This window comes from Botryllus schlosseri, chromosome 12 (genome assembly GCF_051294905.1).
Source record: "Botryllus schlosseri isolate E-star chromosome 12, Bs_hap1, whole genome shotgun sequence".
NCBI classification, from domain to species: domain Eukaryota; kingdom Metazoa; phylum Chordata; class Ascidiacea; order Stolidobranchia; family Styelidae; genus Botryllus; species Botryllus schlosseri.
Genome location: NC_137247.1, coordinates 14,148,261 through 14,168,519, shown reverse-complemented (window position 1 = coordinate 14,168,519; position 20,259 = coordinate 14,148,261). Strand labels below are relative to the sequence as shown.

The 20,259-nt window shown below is 40.8% G+C and overlaps 1 protein-coding gene across 1 annotated transcript; it reads left to right on the top strand.

The window, feature by feature from the left end:
* The first annotated feature begins 2,605 nt into the window (after nucleotides 1–2,605).
* Nucleotides 2,606–16,762, top strand: LOC145452940 (uncharacterized). Its single transcript, XM_080331068.1, has 16 exons — nucleotides 2,606–3,268; nucleotides 3,833–3,965; nucleotides 4,829–4,946; nucleotides 5,656–5,795; nucleotides 5,887–6,076; nucleotides 6,780–6,939; nucleotides 7,054–7,151; nucleotides 7,214–7,334; nucleotides 9,867–10,041; nucleotides 10,177–10,414; nucleotides 11,248–11,408; nucleotides 12,808–12,913; nucleotides 13,244–13,380; nucleotides 15,014–15,179; nucleotides 15,251–15,348; nucleotides 16,542–16,762. The coding sequence occupies exons 1-16, from the start codon at nucleotides 3,175–3,177 to the stop codon at nucleotides 16,672–16,674; spliced, it is 2,268 nt and encodes a 755-aa protein (XP_080187194.1). The 5' UTR covers nucleotides 2,606–3,174; the 3' UTR covers nucleotides 16,675–16,762.
* Nucleotides 16,763–20,259: the final 3,497 nt, after the last annotated feature.

Below are 20,259 nucleotides of genomic sequence, written 5' to 3'. Positions count from 1 at the left end.
GTCAAGTTAAGTCACTCGATATTTGGATCGAGGTGACTCGGATCAAGTCAAGTTGTCTTTTCGAAGTACGAGAGTTATGATTAATCCGTTGCATTCGCCATTTATATCAAATCGAGGACCGACTATAGACTTAAATATACATGCCAAAAAGGCTTTATAGCTCACGCATGCGTAGAATTACTTAACCACGTAAGTAACTGCATACCCTCCTTGTATAATTGTCCGCCAAAATAGAGAATAGAATACGAAACCTCAGATAGTTGAAGCGAATTGATATGATGCACTCCATAATTACATATCCATGGGATGCAATTTAAGCCTGCGCCAATGGTTGACGAGTAATATAAACGATATACGGAGAGTTTAGGTTAATGTGAGCACCGGTCATCAATGACTGCTGACCATCAGTCCATAGAACAGAGATGCATACTTTGCAATTATTTTGCTTTCCCACTAGTCAACAACAACGTACGCTGTAAGCTCCAGTCCCCTCGTTTTCGGTCAATTTATATGTGATGGAACAATGGAGGCTCGGTAAAACGCACAGAAATTGAGTGATTGGTTGCTCTCACACGTCACACCAGCGTATCGAAAACAATCCGAACATATGTAAGATACAGCGGTTTTTGTCGACACCGATTACTTGATGACTTGAAATTGCACGATTCGTAAATTTTTTCCGAGTCACGAGTCAATCCACATTTTTGCCGAGTCGAGTCAAGTTAGGTCAAGTCCTTTTTGCAAAGTGACCCGAGTCATCCCAACATTGTAACCGCCATATCATTTAATTAAACGCACCTAGTTGCCGGACGGAATATAATGATTTGAAAGTAGACCAGTGGTTCTCAACCTTTTTGTATTCGCGGATCCCCGTTGGACTGCCACGGACCCCCGCGGACCCCACACATACACACACAGTTTTAGTTCAAATTTAGCTCTAATAGCGTGAAACCGCCATCTATCTATCTGTCTTGTGCAAATATTTTTCCAAAGCGAATTCTGTAGATGCATTTCTGGAAATACGCGGCCGTGTCTTGAAAATCTGTATCGTCGATTTGATATGAAAGAGTGCTGAAAATCCATTTCCACAAACATAGGTGATGGCGAATAGGCTACACGTAACGCTTCCGATGACGCCTTTGGGCATGGTCGCAACAACAACAATAACAATATGTTTAAACTGAAATCAATTTCAGCATTTCAAAATGCTTTACTAAGCGTTCTTCCGCAATTTCAAATCAAGTCGCGGGCCGCAAAATATGACCTCGCGGGCCGCGCGTTGGTGCCCCCTGTCTTAGATCGTGATCAACCCGCAACATTATCACAAAGTGCAATGAATTAGTCATTAGTCCTGGTCAGAAAATCCCGGTTTATCTTTAATATGATATGAGATATGTAGAACTGATATTCTTTATGGTAGCATAGAGGCATGTGTTTGAACTTTCCAAATCTAGCATACTGTCATGGCGTGATACTGGGCGATACTTGAATACTGGCGTTTGTATGTATAAGGGGTTTTATGGTGCTCGACTACTAAGGTCTTGTGCACCAGGACTGGGGAGCGAATAGTTGAGTCAGATACGTCTACACAATACAACAAATTCTACGACCGGAATGACCATACGCAGATCAGTCAACAGACAGTCCAAGTTAAAGCTCACACTGCTATGTTCAGCTACATTTTTCAAATATTGTGTCTGGTGAGAGTATCGAGCACGTCAGTAGGAAATGTTCTACAGTTTCTGGTACGCTGCACGTTTCGCAGGGACCACTGTCATGACAACTCATACGATGGAGGTGATAGTTCAATTTACAGTGTCCAGTTGGTAGTCGCAATATAATTGATGATTCCCGTCGGGACAAATTTCGTGGACGGGGAATGCATGAGAATCGTGCGTGTAAACGTAGGTACGTTGAGTCTTGCTCGATGCCGTTCAATTGCGACATCCACTTCTCTATACATATTCCATTGGTGTGGGACTTCATTTCGGCAAGAGACAGAAACATTTCATTTACGTCGTTGGATCCAGGTGTGCTAGCGGCGAGTTCATCCGCCCTTTCATTGCCACGTATTCCTGTGTGAGCGGGAGTCCAAATGAACGTCACTTGTCCTCTCTTTGTTATGCCAGGTCTCTACAAAGTAAGATAATACTTTCAATTAAACTCGAATTCTGGACTAGAAGCCTAACACTCGATTCAGAATAGAATCACTTAGTTAGGCCTATACTCGATTTTGCGCGGCCCTAATCAAAAGTTAAACTGAAGTTTACCGTTTTGACAAGAGAGGTTCAGACAGGGATATATAGAACTGGATTCAGGGTATAAATAGAAGTCCGATTCAGGGTATATATAGAAGTCCGATTCAGGTATTGTTTTACTAGAGCCATGTTGCGGGAAAAAAGAATCCCTGTTAGTCTGCACCCTCGAGGTGCTTGAAAGAGACTATTATATATGTACTTATTACATCACAATCTTACGGTGCTTTGAGCTGATGCACTGCACATAATAATGAATTATTGCGATTTTATGATGAGACCAGCTGGCCTAAACACTAACCAATAAATCATATGCCTGCTTTATATACAGAAAAGCAGCCGAGACAGTTCTGTAGTTGTTGTTGTAGTTGTTGTTGTTGCTGTTGTTGTTGTTGTTGTTGTTGTTGTTGTTATTGCTGTTTATTAAACAAAAATATGTGACGCATATCGCCTGACAGCCTTTTGCACCATTTCTGTAGTTGTTACTTGCTTTATAAACGGTGTATACTGTCGTGGTCTCATGGAAAGTTGTGAAGCGGCGGGGATTTGTCAAATCGCAGGCATTTCCGTGTGTTCTAGTTATGAATTTCACCATATAGCCAGACTCGTATCCTAGCAACCAATAATATAATTTCAACAATCGCTAAATTTACACGATTTCAAATGTATACTGGTTTATAAAACAATGATGAAGTATCAACAATATGACACATATATACTCAGGAAGCCTGATGATTCCCGCATCGTCGGAAGGCTTCGTCATCTTTGTTTCTTATTCTTTCACGTTATACTATGGAAAGCGAATGTAGTTCGCTATATCAGGCAGCCCATACGATCAGAGTTAGCTCGTTTACGGGATTTAGGATTCTAGAGATTGAATGACATATATAAAACGAAGTTCATTCCGTAACGGATACAAATGAATATTGTGTTTCGAGCATTTATAGCAGTCTTTGTGTGCGATGTCGCTCCATTTCATTCTCGTACCACAACTCTTGTCTTGGCTCAACGTGGTAAGCAGGCTTATACGTACTTTCGCCGCTTCTATACAACGAAACTGCTTCTTCATTAATACGTGATCATTTTCCCGGATCTTATTTACGATGACGTGCGGTTAGTTGCAGTCGTTGCTTGTGGGGTATGGTGTCGCTGTAGCACCTCAAAAAATTGTCATGGAAAATAATTAGGAATTAAATGAATAAGATGAGGTCTATAGCCATTGCAAATATAATTTAGCGGTAGCTTGAGAGCTGAAAGTCAAAACAACTCAGTAAGGCGTTCTCTTGCTATTGATAAGGGTTAGTATCGGGAAGAAAACGAACGCACGCTGTAGAAACGTAGGAACGCATGCCGGAATTGATATACTTGACTATTATATGAATGACCTCACTTTTCCTGGATGCTCAGATTACATCTTCCAATGGCCAAAGCCCGAGAGTTCAGTTAGATCCAAATTATTCGCAAACCTACACTTAGTTGTTAACGAAGTATCTTTTTAGTTATTTTCTAATTCGTTAGTGAATTCCGTAACCAGTCGTTATACCAGTCCATGCGTTATACTACCCCTATGATTTCAGTCGTAAACGTCACTGACGAAGACGTGCTTCATATCTTCAATGAGCATCGGCAGAATCTCATTCCACCTGCAGCAGACATGATGCTGATTCGATGGAACGAGGAATTGCGTGATCATGCTGATTCTGTGGCGAGGTATGCGAAAGGCATATGATATTTGTCATTAAACTATATTACGGCCATGGCTGGGCGCTTTGTGCAATTGCTCTAGTTCCAGCACTTAGCCTAACATTTAGCATGTGCTATAACCTATCAGAATGAGAATATAAATTCAATTGTTTAGCATCGGAATAGTTTATTCTCCTATGCTGCTAATCTGAAACTTTGGATAACTTGTTTTTTACATAGTTGTACAAAATACTTCATTGATAAATGTTCCAAAACAAAAGTGAGTTGTTTTATTTCCAACTTGCTCAATAACGTTCGCATATTTCCCTTCGTTGAAATTATCGTTTGTTTGTTTGAGGTCTTCATGGTGTTTGTCGACGAGTATGGTCATTTACACCAGGCCAATTTTCTTCATGTATATTCCGTAGCTGCCGACTTGTAGCTCGGCCCACTTCTAGGCTTTTTATATGACACCGCTCACACGGATGATATGGCGAGGAGGAGCCTATAGATATACCTCCAACCCTTAGGTAGGAATTCCGGAGTCGACCTCGGTCGGACTCGAACCCGCAACCCATTGGTGTTGCAGCTGTGAATAATACCACTACGCTATCTCGCCACTTGAATTATCGTGTATCCGTCCTTTCTGTCATGGTGACCATGTTCAATTGTTCATATTCCAATTTTGCATGACCTCCTTTCTTGATATTTAAGACCAAGACTTTGGGTAAAAACTGTTTTAAAATGCGTATCCTTCGATGTCGTTCAAGCTTGACGAAGGGACAGAAGGAGAAATACAAATAATAGTTGATCATGATCACGCAACCTTATATGACGTTACTAGAAGCATATTATAATTCCTGTTGATAGTATTACCTTGTTCTATTTAGCCAATGCAAAGCTGGCGGCTTGGCGGAATTGCCCGAGGACGAGTACCTAGGATTTCGTATCGAACTACCTCCTACAGAAGATATAAAACACTACATTCATGAATATCTTAACAACCAGGTGCGTACAACAGATAACCTGTTACATTGTAAATCCATAGTTGGGAAAATAGGTGTATTCATCAGATTCCCACCATAGAGCGGGGTGCAAATCAGGCAAGCGGCGCTTTCAGATACCAAATTTTGCTTCCAAACCCCTTCTATTGGGTGAAAATGAGTTGAACACACCAATCCTCATGGATATATATCACATATGGGGAGTAGTGGATTCTCTTTGCGCCAACCACCCTTTTGGATTTCCTGGGAGTTACACGAAAAGAGAACCCACTGCACCCCGGGGATATATCTCCATAAAACTTGGCGTATTTTACACATTTACACCCGTTGGGTACCTGAATGTGCCGTTTACCTGATTCAAACCCCACGCTATGGTGGTCATCCGATAAATAGACCTATTTTTTCCAATTTTAGCCATAGGCTCGCATCGTCGTGTCTTCGAGAACAAATGTCGCCATTTTAAGGATGCTGAACAAACTGTCCGCGCGATCGCGGACTTTTTGACGCGGAGCCAAATAAAATGCTGACCGGAATTCGCCACCTCAATAACTTGTACTATACATGTACGACGTACGTACATTGTACGGTTCAGGGTAGCGAAAGCGGTCTAAAAGCTTCTCGTTGCGAAATAGTCGTTGTATTTACATATTGTGCAATTCACAAATTTTCTCGGAGCGATCTGGTATTCCTATAATAATTTTACAATTCTACAGTTAGCCAACTGTAAGAATGGAAGCTGCGATGAATTGTATCTCAAAACAGTATGGCATAGTCTTCAGGAAATTGGCTGCGCCACGTGGAAATGCGAAGCAGAGGTTCAAGGATATCTCGTAGTCTGTTTTTACGATACTCAGTGAGTAAGAGCATACTGCAAGTAAACGAAGTTTTCGGAAGAAATATGAAGGCTTTACTACGCCAACACCATATGTCTTCCACTATTGCAGAGTCGCGGTAGCAGATCTGGACTCCGCTTATACCATCGGAACTCCTTGTACTCGTTGTCCGGGTGATTTCCCAGTCTGTCATGACTATTATTCGCTCTGCACTGATCAAATACCAACGGATATCATAATCATCACACAGCCAGGACCAAATCTTACTAAAGCCGGTCAACGTCTCACCTCCAATGCCAAGGTATGAAGGATAGCAATCCGAAGTTATAACGTCGGAGGTTGCCAGGTGCATTTCCGGGAGTGACACAGTACCACACAGTTATATAGCAGAAAATTCGATAACTATGATTCCGTTACCATTATATAGAACTGTGGTCCGGCATTCGTGGCCTCAAGCTGGGAGCCACATAAGAGTAGCATATAGATATAATTAATGATCACTGAAACTGGGCCCAACCCTAATCATAAGAGTATACATTAATCCTCGTGCAAGCAACTAATAGGACTTGGCGCATTTGCAAGATTACCCGTCGTTCACGATGTGAACGTGCCTTTACAAAATTCGGTAAATGTTTTCGTGATTACCCAGCCACAGCAACCGCTGAAGACTACCGCGAGTGCGTAAATTGAAGGAATCCCACCGAAAGTTGTTAAAAGAGTGGATACCCATTGAACGTGAATTACATAATGAAAAGGATAGAATAATTTAAACCATAAGTCAGTTCATCAAAACTTATTTGATCATGATGCATTTGGTTACTCTTTTTAACTGTTCTCGTCATATGTCCATGCAGCAAAATACACTTGATATACCCCTTAATGTTTCGATAGTCTTTTTAAGGAATGCTGGCTATTTTCCTCTTAGAGGTGATGAATTAATTGTCTAATTTTGTATTTATACTTACTCATCTAACATATCAATTGCACGCCTGCTTCCTTCTCAGATTGAAGTATTGGATCAAAATGGCGAAATATTCAATGGAAAAATGAATTCGGCTTGCCCGTATGAGATTGGTGTTGAATTTGCAGCGAGAAGTCATCACGAAGCCAGGCTTCGAGGTGATACGACCGCGCACTTAGTTAACGGAGTGGCCAAGTTCTCAGGTCAGCATTCACGACTTTACCCCGTCTATACAATTTGCCAACATGTCATTTATCGACGTGAATTCTTCCGTATTTCGTAAATTATTTCGCAATCATGCGATATTGCGTTTCCAGACCTCGCCGTAACTCAGCATGGTGAATACAAGCTTCGCTTTTACCTGGAATCTCCTGTGAACGGATCAGCATTAGAAGTCACGAGTGACATGTTGGTGGTAAACATACAAGCATATCCGTCGCATCTTAAATTCACAAGGTTTTATCCTCTTGTTTGCAGATCAGTTACCCGTCAGATACCATAGACAATTGCACGGTGGAAGAGGGTGAGGAGCAATTCGAGAGATTTTACGATTGGAAAACATCCAACTGCTCGAAAGTGTGCATCGAAGATTGCAAAGGTATACCGAAAGAAGGACTGCTCTCCAAATATGACGTGTCCTCAAATTAAAGTTGTATGTGTGAGAGTGCAGCAGCCATCTTCCTCAGTAAGCCCCCTGCAGCAAAAAAGGGTTTTCACTGGTGGTCCTGTTGCACTTCATCAATCTCTGTGGTATCGAGGTCGCGCGTCATCGCATCTCAACCCTGTGTGAAATTTAATTAGGGTGGGTGTGAACGTGAGGTTCACGTTCGTGTTCTGTGTGTGAACCTCCGAAATGGAGAGGTTCACGTTAACAAACGAACCTTGGTAGGTTCTGCACTGTGAAATTGTTTCGTATATTACAATTTTCCCTTCATTATAACATCTTTAGTTGAAATTTAATACATTTCAACTGCGGGCCACTCTATGCATGGCGCTATGGCAGCATCACAAAATTAACACTCAACGACCATGCACCCTGACAATCTCAAAATATTACTTTTTGTGTTACAAGAGTTTACTAGAATATTTAGTGATTCTCTGCTGTGATAGACCCGCAATCACACAACATCTGGAACGAAATACGCGCTACATGTAAGTAATCAGCGAATGATGCTTATTCAACCAATCGATCAAATTCATATCATTGTCTGATGTAAAAAAATCTAGCAGGTGAATGGGATCAGTCTTTATTTCATATCTTTATTGTATCATAAAAACCAAATCCGTGTGATGGGGTGTTGGCTACCGCTGTATAACTTGTTATTGGAGTAATATCGATAGCAAGTATAGAAACCCGTAACAGGGTCGCGCGCCGCGTGTTGTGACCCAGGCCTAGACCGTTAAGGCGTAAGCTTGTATTCGTTGCGATTCCTCGTCGAAATTGTTGGCAAAGCGACGGAAGATATTGATTTTATGAGATTAATTATTATATAATTTGATTTCCCAAGTTGTTACATTTGGCGACGTTCAAAACGTCAATGCGTACTTCAGCATTGAGGTATTATGTGGCCCGAATCGTCGCTAGGTATCGTATACTTTAACATAGGCTATCACTTCACTGAAATGTAAAGTTCTAAGTAGCAATATGACGTCACGTGACGTCACGAGGTTCACGTTCGCGTTCACACAGAACCCTTCAAAAAGGTGCGCGTTCACACGGACCTGAACCTTTTCAGAGTTTCACACCATCCCTAATAATAATCTAAAATTCTCAAAGGTGGTCAAAGTATTCATCGTTTTTACTCAAGTAGCAGTATAAGTGACGTAAATATCTACTCGAGAAGAAGTAAAGGTAGCGAGTTTCAAGCAGGAAATAATTAGGTGTTCTAGGCCTATAGCTTTGCCCAGAAAACTGAAAACTGTCAAAGCTGAAGCAGTCGAAAACATAGCTGCTTTAGTAAGTAGTCCAAGCAGGCCAATTGTACTTGAAGTAGAAGTCAAAGTAGAAGTACTTCATTACCGACCACCTCTGGAAATTTCTTCATAACATTGGCTGATAACTATCTGAAATTCGTTCACTGCGTGACTGCTTAAACGAGTCGGGAATGTGCAACAGTGAATGCGTGCCAGAAATACCGCAAAGCGTTAGTTAAGATGCGATGACGGTTGACGTCGATACCACATAGATTGATGAAGTGCAACAATACCACTCGTGAAAATCTTTTAGCTGCAGCTTACACACACTCTGGCTATGCTGATGAATATCGGTAAGCCTATCTTTTGATTGGTTTATATCATTTTTACAAGCAAGGTCTTCAAAAACTACGGTCAAGGTGATCCATCCATTCATTGCATGGAGTATTAACTACAAATTGTAAAAAGCGCCTTAATCGAGATTATAGGGCACAATGATTCGAGTAGTCGAATCTGAATCGGGTATTAATTTTAATGATTCGAGTCGAGTAGTAAAAGACGATTTTTTTCGAGTACTGAAATTATACGCTCCTCGCAACTGAAAGTTTATTTACTAACGAGAATTATTGTTTTGATACTCTTTTCCACTGTGAGGAAACCTTGAAACCTTGATTGGCCGCGTCGCAACATACGAGACATAGTACAAAGCTACGAACGTTACTGGAAATAACACATTTCCGAAGTCATGATCATCACACAGCATTGTCAAGAAGTGCAATGACATCGATATGGTCGAAAAAATACCGAAGTAACTTTAATGTGATGGATAACAGGCATTATGTTCTTTGTGGTGGCATAAAAGGCACGTATTTGAGCTTTGACATAACACATTGTGTTGTGACGTCATAATGAGTGATACTCGAATACTCGATTCGACTCGAAGCGTAATACGTGATTCAGAATCGAATCACTCAGGTATTCGATTTTGCCCAGCCGTAATCGCGAAAAACGCTATCCTGCGTTCTGTCACGGATATATATTTTATATTTTTTTTTTATATTTTCGCATTTTCTAGCCTTAATTTTATTTGTAATAATTGTTTTGCATTTATGATACTTTAGGCCTACATTTATGCGCTGGTATTTGTGACTATATTTTCAGATATGATTTCGCGAAATATAAAACATGGCTTCAACAGACATGAATCTGTTTGTAGGCCAATACTCGAGATGCTACGAACTTGAAGGCTGTGGACCTCACGCCAACTGTGAAGATGGAAAGTGCGTTTGCAAGGACTTCAGGGATGTTCCAAGATTCCAATTCAATGCAGAATCGTTAATGGAGATGCTCAGACCCTACTCGATATGTGATCCCAATCGAGTAGCCGTAAGGTGTCGTTATAATTCACACCCTCTCTGTTCCCATCATTGTGCTTCTAATTAGAAAGATGCCGTATTGGCGTCCAAGTTATTTCGCTTACCGTGTATATGACCCTTGACAAAGGAATATCTTTTCCAATCACACAGACTCGACAAATGCGGCCTCAATATGTTGGGATACACATTGGCAGACTTATATATACTTGGGCCGAAAGATGAAACTATCGCGATTGACCCGTTCGGCGACATAAATGACCAGCTGCACTCGTATATACAATCATGCGCCTACAATGATTGTCGTGGTCAAGTGATGGTCGGTGCAGATGGCGTGGGGTATGAATTTGGCGTTTCAGGGAATTTTGGTGACTGCAACGGGGAGATTTCAGTGAGTTGTCACACATCTGATTACAACCGCGCAGTAGGCTACTTGTGTCGAATTTCCCATCTCTGAGAGCCGAGCTAGTGGCGTCAACAGCGTCAACAATTCTAATGTATCATACAAGTATGATGCCTCAATGCAATATACCAACAGTACATATACCCTAACATTTGAAAGCATACCCCTAACTCCTCATTGACGCCTGTCGTGTTGAAAGTGAACAGTCCCCTATCGCCGACCCCTGATTAGACAGTCGTGCATATACCAGGGGCTCTTGTGGTCCAGGGACCCCTTACGGGTCCGTGAGCTAGTTTTAGGGTTGCGTGAAAGGGAAATGTTGAACTACATCATCGAGAAACTACAAGGACAGATTATTATCCTGCGGCAATGACGCCCTGACTGGGACTGTGATTGATTGTCGCTAGTAATTAGTTAGCTTATTTTAGGCATGGAATAGCCACCGTACAAAAAACGTCGAGGGATCCGCGATCAAAAATGTTTAAAGAACCTGGCCTAGTAGACAGGCGGTTCAATGAACGTGGTCGGTGCCACGCTCACCCCGGAACTGTTTTCAAAGAGGTGCAGACAGGGTTGTAATGAATCTCGATTCATGACTCGACTCGAATCAGCCGCGAGTCGCGATTTTTTGGTGATTCGACTTTACTCGAGTCATTTTCTTAAAAGTGAAAAATGACACGACATTAGTGACATTAGTTTAGACACTGGTTTCTTTCGACTATGCACAATGTACAATTTACGTGTATGCTTATTACTGGTAGCCTAAGTACCTACGTATAGCGTTTCTTTTTCAAATTAATTTACGTCATTCTTCTTTTCAGGACAACGGAACGCACGTCACGTACACACATAAAGTGCGAGGTTTTGGCGGATATTCCAGCTCAAAGGTAGTAAGAAAACGGTCACTGGCGGTGGATTTCTCGTGCACATATGTGCGAAGGTTTACAACGTCGTTGGATTTCGGATTTAGTGTATTCTTGGGGTACGTATACTCATTCATTGAACTATTTCAACACATATTTAAGGCTACTAACTTGGGGAAAGTAGTTAGTATAGTTACATAGTACATTTTTAACAGGATTCACTCTCTACATCAGAGGTCCTAAACTCAAATGTGCTTGCGGGCCAATTTTCCAGTTTTTGACGACGCCGCGGGCCGCAGCATCAATAGGGGTATTCCATGTCTTTCCAAGTAGGCCTTATTGAACGGGATGAACTTGTCCTATTGAAAGTGAGCCGATCCACCTGAATGTCATTCAAGACACATCATAAAAATGTGATTTAGGCTACTCTTGCATCAATTCAGACCTGGCATGAAAAAAATCATAACATTTATAACTATTTGAATAGAAGTATTGTTGTACTTGATATAAATTAATTATAAGATATAGACGCCATGTGAGCGGACAAATATAATGTTATCATAAAAGCTATCACATTATAATTTTGCAGCTACTATGAATATTTTAAATTTAACAGATTGATAATAAAGCATTTGGGGTTTAGCAGTGTAGCCCAATCCAGGATTCGAGTATACTCCTGATAAGTGGGTTATTAAGCTCATGGTTCAATACCTTCGAATATTGGAGCAGAAAATTAACAATATACATATATTAATGAATGTGTCATAGTTATAGAAATGTCGGAACGCAAAATAACCCATTGTTGTTGCATCGTTGGAACGTACCACTGGTACTCGATACCTTTAAGTGGCCTTAATAACATGGTTTAGCGACCCAAGATGTAACTAGCAGATTGCCAATGGTTGCCATAACTGCTTGCTCAGATAGCGAAATACCAAGCTGCGACCAAGTGATGATGTTACCGCATGCACTTCGATTGGGTAAGGAAAGGACGTGGTTTATTTTTGTCCTTGATGTTTTTGCGGCATATACACCGACTCATGATACACATACACACGATCTGCGCATATGCATACCATGAGTGCATGATGTGCATATGCCGCTGGACAAGGAAGTGCAGATATAGCCTTTACGGCTTTCTAAGTCATGCACCACCCCTCCATGCTATCCCAGTAATGCATGAGCGCCAAGCAGGGAAGCCATGGATACCAGTGTTACTAATCAGGTCTTTGGTCTGACCCGGCCGGGAATCGAACCCACGACCTACCGATCAAGTAGCCGGACGCTTAACCATTACGCTATCTTGTCGGTAATAAACTTGAGCAAGAAACATAGGTGTTATTTTTGCAAAAAACACTCATGGCAATGGTCCACTTAATACACGATTGCTTGGGAATTGGATCGAGTCATTGGTACTATTATGGGGTAGCCTATTAACGGTCATTGGCGGATTTATATCACAACGTTTAGAAAGTTTAACTTCGGCACCCGACCATACTGAAATATAGTATTCTACAGAACGAAGGCAGTGACCCTTCGTAGCAAAGGCGAGTTCGAAGTGGAAATCAGTATTTGGAAAGACTCTACGTACACTACGAGATACACATTACCACCTGAAATATTGGTACGTTTTCTTCGTATGACTATCGCATTGCAGAGATGAGTACATTGAACAGGGATTTAGATTGAAATACTGCAACAAAACGGATTCTTTTTTACTGGATTGAGATGGGATTACAATATTTACCAAATCGGACTTATCTTCAATATTGGATATCAACCTCATGGAATTTGGGGTCTTGCTTATTGTGACATGATCATTTCAATAAGTGGACTATAACTGCATGTCATGAAATGTAATAATGTACATTGTACTATTATAATTATGCGTTCCACGTCTCGAATTTACGCTATTCGTCCACTCACTCCAACCGCGTTGAATTTTAAATTCCAGGTACCTGAAGTTGTTTATGCGGGTATAACCCTGAAAGGACTCGAATCTACACAATATGTTTTATACGCCGATCATTGCTATGCAACACCAACTCCTGATGGAGACCATGCAATCAACGAGGATCTCATAACAGATGGGTAACAATAACCACACAGTTCCATATCGAAACACCCAAACTAGAGTCTAGGACATTGTTTCCTAAACTTTTTACACAACGCACCCTGGGGGACGCAAACCAAGTATCGAATGCGCCTCTAACTCCTTCCTACTACGGCAAAAAAAATTGCTTGGTTCATTGCAGAGTATAGGCGTAAATAATTTGTGTTGATCTAATGCAGGGGCCGGCAACCTCTCGTATGCAGCGTGCTGAATTATCAAAAATTGTAAAATATTACCAACTGGCGTGCCAACCATTTTTAATTTTGTCATATTTAGCGTTTCAAGTAAGGAGTCACACCAACCACCTATCTGTAGCTGGAATCTATCTTGCAGTATTGGTCGCGAAGCATATAAATTTGGGTCGCTACCGCACTAGACTTACCGCCTAATGTACGCAATTCGTGCACCATTTAAATTTAGTCGCGTAGTGATCGATCTTCGCTGGTTGCCACAATCGTTTCCAAGTATACTGTTCGGTACCACAGCCAATACGTGACCGGTACATCAAAGATTTAATGATGAGATGGCCTGATGATAAAAATGTGTCAACCCCTGCAAATCAATTTGGCAGCGCACACAGCGCATGGAGTCGCATGTTGCCGAACGTGTGTCTCATATCGTTAAAATGCCCTGGGCCAAAATGCTGGTTCCTATAAAATATTCGCGATCCCATGGGCTTCACAGTGCACAATCCTAGACTAAAGCATCCGAGCGGTTTCATACGATATTAGGTTGCCGGATATATCTTTCTGTGGGTTTCCCATAATCTAAGAAATTGGGACACGGTAAATCGCGCGGAGCGCGAAAAAATATGTCTAGGATAACTAAAACCTGCCTCAAAAGACTCTGTATTATGTAGATTTATCAAATAATTTTAGCTTTTTCCATTTGAACAACTTATGTGACATGTTTTGCAATAAACATGATTAAAATATGTCTTGTTCGTCAAATCATTTGACGTGCCATGAAAAATCATTTCGCGTACCACTTCCGATATATACGTTACGTACGCGATGTCAGAATCACATGTTTGTACGAATTCTAGAACGGACACGATCAGTGCAAAATCGTATAAGTCAATTTCTCTTCCAAATCATCGCACTACGTTATGGTTCGATATGCGCTTAAAACTGCATCGTCCTCGTTGTACATGCCTTTGAATCTACGCTCATAATTTGCGCTCACTAGGTTTCACTGAAATATAATTAGTCTACTCTCTACTGGTTGCTTGATTCATTGACTGACTGTTTGGTTAAAAGTTCGAACACTCATTGTTGCATAACGATGAACATCTGCGGAGAGCGTGGGTGACGATTTTAGATTGAATGCACCTTGTACGGCCGCGAACGACGTTACCACATATTCATAAATTTTACTTCCGTGCACAGAGAGAGTTATTAATTTACGGTTTTTCCCAAAGAGTTTCCATTAGTCCATATCGCCCGCGTATACTGTTAGTGTCCCCTTCTTCTCTCTAAATTTGCCTTCTGGCCCTTTGGCCCGCGCTATACTAGCGCGGAAACGCAAGTTTGGGCGTTAGATGTACTGATAATTCTGTTTAGGTTTGTAGCGTTTGAGGTACGCAAGTTCAGCGGCGTAATGAAATTGCAGGTGCGCCAATAGCGATGACATCGCAGTGGCTCAGAATGGAGAAGCCAAAGAGGTGTTTTTCTCATTCAAGTCCTTCCATTTCACTGATCAACCAGATAATAAGACAACTTATATTCATTGTGACGTCGTAGTTTGTGCAACCAACGACGCAGCTGCGTGTACAGTGGTATGAGAAATGATATTGAAACTACGAATTGTAAAATCGGAATATCGAATAATTCATGTTAATTAATATAGAGCTGCAGTAAACGCAGACGAAAACGATCGACTACGGAACAACATGAATCAGCAACAGTCTCAATCGGCCCTCTGGTGATGATGGATGGGACACATGAGTGAGTAAATTATTACATTTGCCAGAAAGGAAGCTGAATCGAGACACATTAACTAAAATCATCACCCCTGATCTCTGCATTGCTATATTTATCAGCCGACCAGCGCAAAGGAAGTACATATGCACTGTCGCTCTGTCAAACGTTTTGTACAATGGTCACCAATCAATTTGAAAACAGCCGTTAGAGAGGAAAGGACATTACGTGTTTTTGTCCTTGATGTTTGGTGGTATTTACACCGACTCATGATGTTCACACTACCGATCTGCGCATTCATATGCATGCCATGAGTGCATGATGTGCATATGCCGCTAGACAAGAACTGTGTAGATCAGAGGTCTCAAACACACGGCCCGCGGACCGCATGCGGCCCGCGAGAGCATTTTGTGCGGCCCGCGACGGCATTTTGGAATTTCAAGAGCTATATATCTTTTTTAGGTATAAGAACTTGAAGTTCACCCTGAAACTACTATAAAAATCACTGAAATCCCAACATACTTCACTATCACATCACTTTTAAAAGCTACCATGCGGTAGAAGATCAGCTAATACGCCACATTTCTAGTTCATGACGATAAAACATGACCCGTTGATAATTCGTGACTGAAAATTGTGATTTGGTTTGGTGCGACCTTCCGTAAAATTTCTCGATTTCGGATTGACTGGGTGATTAAATACAAATGACTCGAGTTGAGTCGGGTCAAACGTTAAAATGAGAGAAGGACTTGCGACTGGGAACGGTGACTTGGTAATCCTACGGACGCAACAATCTACGCAACTGTCATGGGGAGTAGTAATATATCAAAGGGTCTTAGATTGCGTTGCGTATAGGGTATAGGCCTACGCCATCTTGTCGTTATTAACATCCCACTTCACTTCAATGCCTTTCGAGTTACATATAAGTGGTGTAGGCTACAGTGTGTACTTATTCAGACAGCGGTTGAGATCTAGATTCCATATGTTTCCGATAAAACAAAATGCAGAGGTCTCAATGTATCGCAGAATTGTTCTCTGCAGTATTTAGTATTAAAAATGACTTGGTTCTGCAACATTCGGCTGGAGTGCGTATGCATTCCGATAGTCAAGATATGTTCAGTTGTTCACGAACTTAAGCTTCTGGTCTCTGGAAAAAATGACGTCACCGTCTGCTTGCAGCTTTCTTCTACCCAAATATTGCAGACGTATTGTATTTGCAGGTATCGATCGACAAACATTCAAGACAAAAAGTACTCATCCTATTTTTCGAGTGCTTTCTCTACGCAAGAACTGATAAATCCACCGGCAGAGCGAACGGCGGGCCTTGCAAGCGTCAATGTCTATTTCACATGAGATACGAATTAATTGATGTATTCAATAGTATTTGCGTATGCAGTTAGTTGTAATATAATTTGATCGGAGAGTCACAAAGTTTAACTAATACCCTCTGTACTGTATACTCGAGAGGAGCAGACCCTTTTGGGACGTAAGAGACGATTAGCGACATACAAAACGAATATTAAGGTTTTATGCACAGACATTCCGGACCAGCTGCATTAAAACGATCGCGCCGGTTTCGAAATCAATTTTCAAATCAGCACACGATTTACTATGACGAAGTCCATACGATCTGTATAGGCATAGGGTCTCACTATCACCAGACGAAGATGTCGGCACTCAGCACCTCATCAGACATCATATTTTTCACAGAGGTGGTCAGTGACGAAGTAGTTCTACTATGAAGCACTCAAGTAGTTTTCCGCTACTTTGGTACTTACTCAAGCAGATCTAATTTCACGCTACTTCTACTTCGTAATATTTTGTGATCTACTTACTTACTTTTTGCTAGTTTCAGTGTATCAAGTAGAAGTAGTTTAATCCTTCATTCAGAAAGATAGCCTGATGAATCTCGGGGCTGTTTTCATGGAGTATCAACATTTAATTTTCATTAAAGTTGAGTAAAGCCCAAAATTTTCGTCGCGCTTCGCGCACAGTGGATGTGGCGTGACCGATATGATTTCACGAAAGTATCGGTAAATATAATTTAGGTAGCTGGTTGCGTGGCTCCGTTCACACCGCATTGTCACCTATATGAAATATTTCATCACGGTAAATATAGCCCTCCATTGTGTCTGAAACTACCGTTTTACCTATCATATCGCAATCTAGCCGCAATTAGTGTGTCCTAATCTGGAAAAGTGGACTTTTTTAGCTTTAGACCCATTTTATCAGACCACTGTTAAAACTTTCTGGACAAAAGACATGAAATATAGTTGCCGCTTTTTAAAAGTAGTATTTATATTTCTCTTTCTATTCTCAGTATCATACTTTGAATTCTAATTAGTAGGCCTATCAGTTCTTTTGTCTGGAGAACATACATATTGAAGTATAAAAGCAAGTGCAGTAAAGCGTCTGTTTTCGGAAAATAAAACTACACTATACGGCATTTTTACGATCAGCCACCTTTTTATTAACGTTGACTTATCGCGCAAAGTGTTAACGTCGTATCCGACACAACTTTTTCAGATATTGCTCTTCGACCAATACTACGGGGCTTATAATATGGGGGAGGGTGCCTGTAACCGCAGAAATTGAAGCCTATTCTGGGTACACGACCACGTTGCACTGTCAGCTGTCTACGCTTCGGTTGTGAGTCAAGCACGCGTCTTCTTGGACGAAGTACGGTTTTTTGATGATACAGATTCCCAGCGATAAAACAACTGACCGAATTACTTATACCAAATTCTTAATACAATCAAATACGACAATTAAATACACATCAAAGCCAAATATAACCCTAACTACAATAATACGGCCCTAACTGATACACATCAAAATGCAAATATCACTCCTTTCAGCACAGCGCGCTGTTCCAAATGAATCAAGCACGTGTAGTTGTGAAATACAATAAACCATTCATGCGTCACAATCAAGAAGCAGTGGTGCATGGTGAAATCATTAAAGGGCGAAATTCTGCGCCAACAGTGCCATACCATGATATTTTCTAAATCGGGGTGTCAGAGTAAACGGAGGATTCCATGATGCGAGCGAAAGCTTAAACTGTCGAAAATCTATACCTCCTGGGATGCATCAGTATGAATCAAGCTCTGCACCTTTTGCATAGCTCAATTTGCAGCTTTTGACGGTCCATTTTAACGAATTACGATATTTTTCACTACTTACTTACTTGAGTAGATTTAAAGTCAGCCAATTCTACATCTATTTCAAGTAGCTTTAAGCTGCTTTTAAAAGAAGTACTTCTACTCGTATTTGAGTAGATTTTTGCGTCACTACTTTGACCACCTCTGGTTTTTCATTAAACTTTCCAAATCAATGACAGAATTGACGGCCGAGAGCAGGGGTACTCAAACCAGGGTATACGCGTATTCTTTATATCAATTTCGTTGGTGTCAATAATTGATTGATTGAGTAAGCAAGCAATATTCGTTGATTATCTATATGCAGTTTATTTGTATATTACTGTTGACATTTCGGGCCAAGCTCACAGTAGAGAGCAGAGGTGGTCAGTAACGAAGTACTTCTACTTCTTCGAAGTACTCAAGTAGTTTCCCCTACTTCTGGTACTTACTCATGTAGATCTGATTTTCGCTACTTCTACTTCGTAATATTTTGTGATCTACTTACTTTTCGCTATTTTCAGTTTGTCAAGTAGAAGTAGTTTAATCCTCTGATGAGGAAGATAGTCTGGTGAATTTCGGGCTGTTTTCACGGAGTATCAAAATTTAATTTTCATAAAAGTTGAGTAAAGCCCAGAATTTTCGTCGCGCTTCGCGCACAGTGAATACGGAGTAACCAGTGTGATTTCCCAAAAGTATCGGTGAATATAATTTAGGAAGCGGGTTGGCGTGGTTCCGTTCACGCCGCATTGTCGCCCTTCGCCCATATGAAATATTCCATCACAGTATATATCGCTCATAGCGTTTGAAACTGGTTTCACAGTCATACTTATCACATCGTAATCTAGCAGTCCATAGCGTGTACTAATCTGGAAAAGTGGACGTTATTTTAGTTTTAAAGGTGATTGTGCATACCACCTTTGAAACTTTATCGACTAAATACATAAAATACATTTTCCGCTTTTAGAAGTAGTATTTATATTTCACTTTGAAGTCCCAGTATCTCTTTGAGTTCTAATTAATATCAGTTCTTTTTCTGGATAACGTACATGTTGAAGTATATAAGCAAGTGTAGCTACACAATATGGCATTTTTACAATCCACCATATTTTGTATTAACGTTTACTAATCACGCAAAGTGTTTACACCGTATCCTATACAACTTCTCGATATTGCTCTTCGACTAAACTACGGGCCGTATAATATGGGAGAGCGCGCCATAGGCTACCATGATATTTTCAAAAACGTGTTGTTCGAATATACTTAGGATTAGTATAGCATTTCCCTATCAATACTATGATTTTCATCCCATGATGCGGACAAATGCTTATGCTGTCAAAAATTTGATACCTCCTGGTATGCATCATCAATATGAATCAAGCTAGAGTAGATTTAAAGTCAGTCAATTCTACTTCTACTTCAAGTAGTTTTAGGATGCTTATGGAAGCAGTACTTCTACCCGTACTTGTGTAGATTTTTATGTCGCTACTTCCACTTCTACTTGAGTAGCTTTCTTGACTACTTTGACAACCTCTGGTAGAGAGTCACTAAATATTCACTAACGGAAATATTTCGAACAAACTTTTTTAACGGAACAAATAATTTAGGAAATTGGCAAAGCGCATGCTCGTTAGTGATGAGTTTCTCTTCATGCCCCCAGCGCCATGCAGAAAGGAAAATCGTGATACATGAAAAGAGTTCACAGTGTAGAATCTACCAAGGTTCATTTGTGAACGCAAACCTCCAAATTTCCGAGGTTCACTACAGTGTTCACACGCCGAACGCGAACGTGAAACGTTTG

Coding starts and splice junctions, on each gene's coding strand:
- LOC145452940 (XM_080331068.1), top strand. CDS start 3,175: ATGAATATTGTGTTTCGAGCATTTATAGCAGTCTTTGTGTGCGATGTC. Junction 12,914..13,243: donor CATTACCACCTGAAATATTG/GTACGTTTTCTT, acceptor TTTAAATTCCAG/GTACCTGAAGTTGTTTATGC. Junction 15,180..15,250: donor ACGCAGCTGCGTGTACAGTG/GTATGAGAAATG, acceptor TAATTAATATAG/AGCTGCAGTAAACGCAGACG.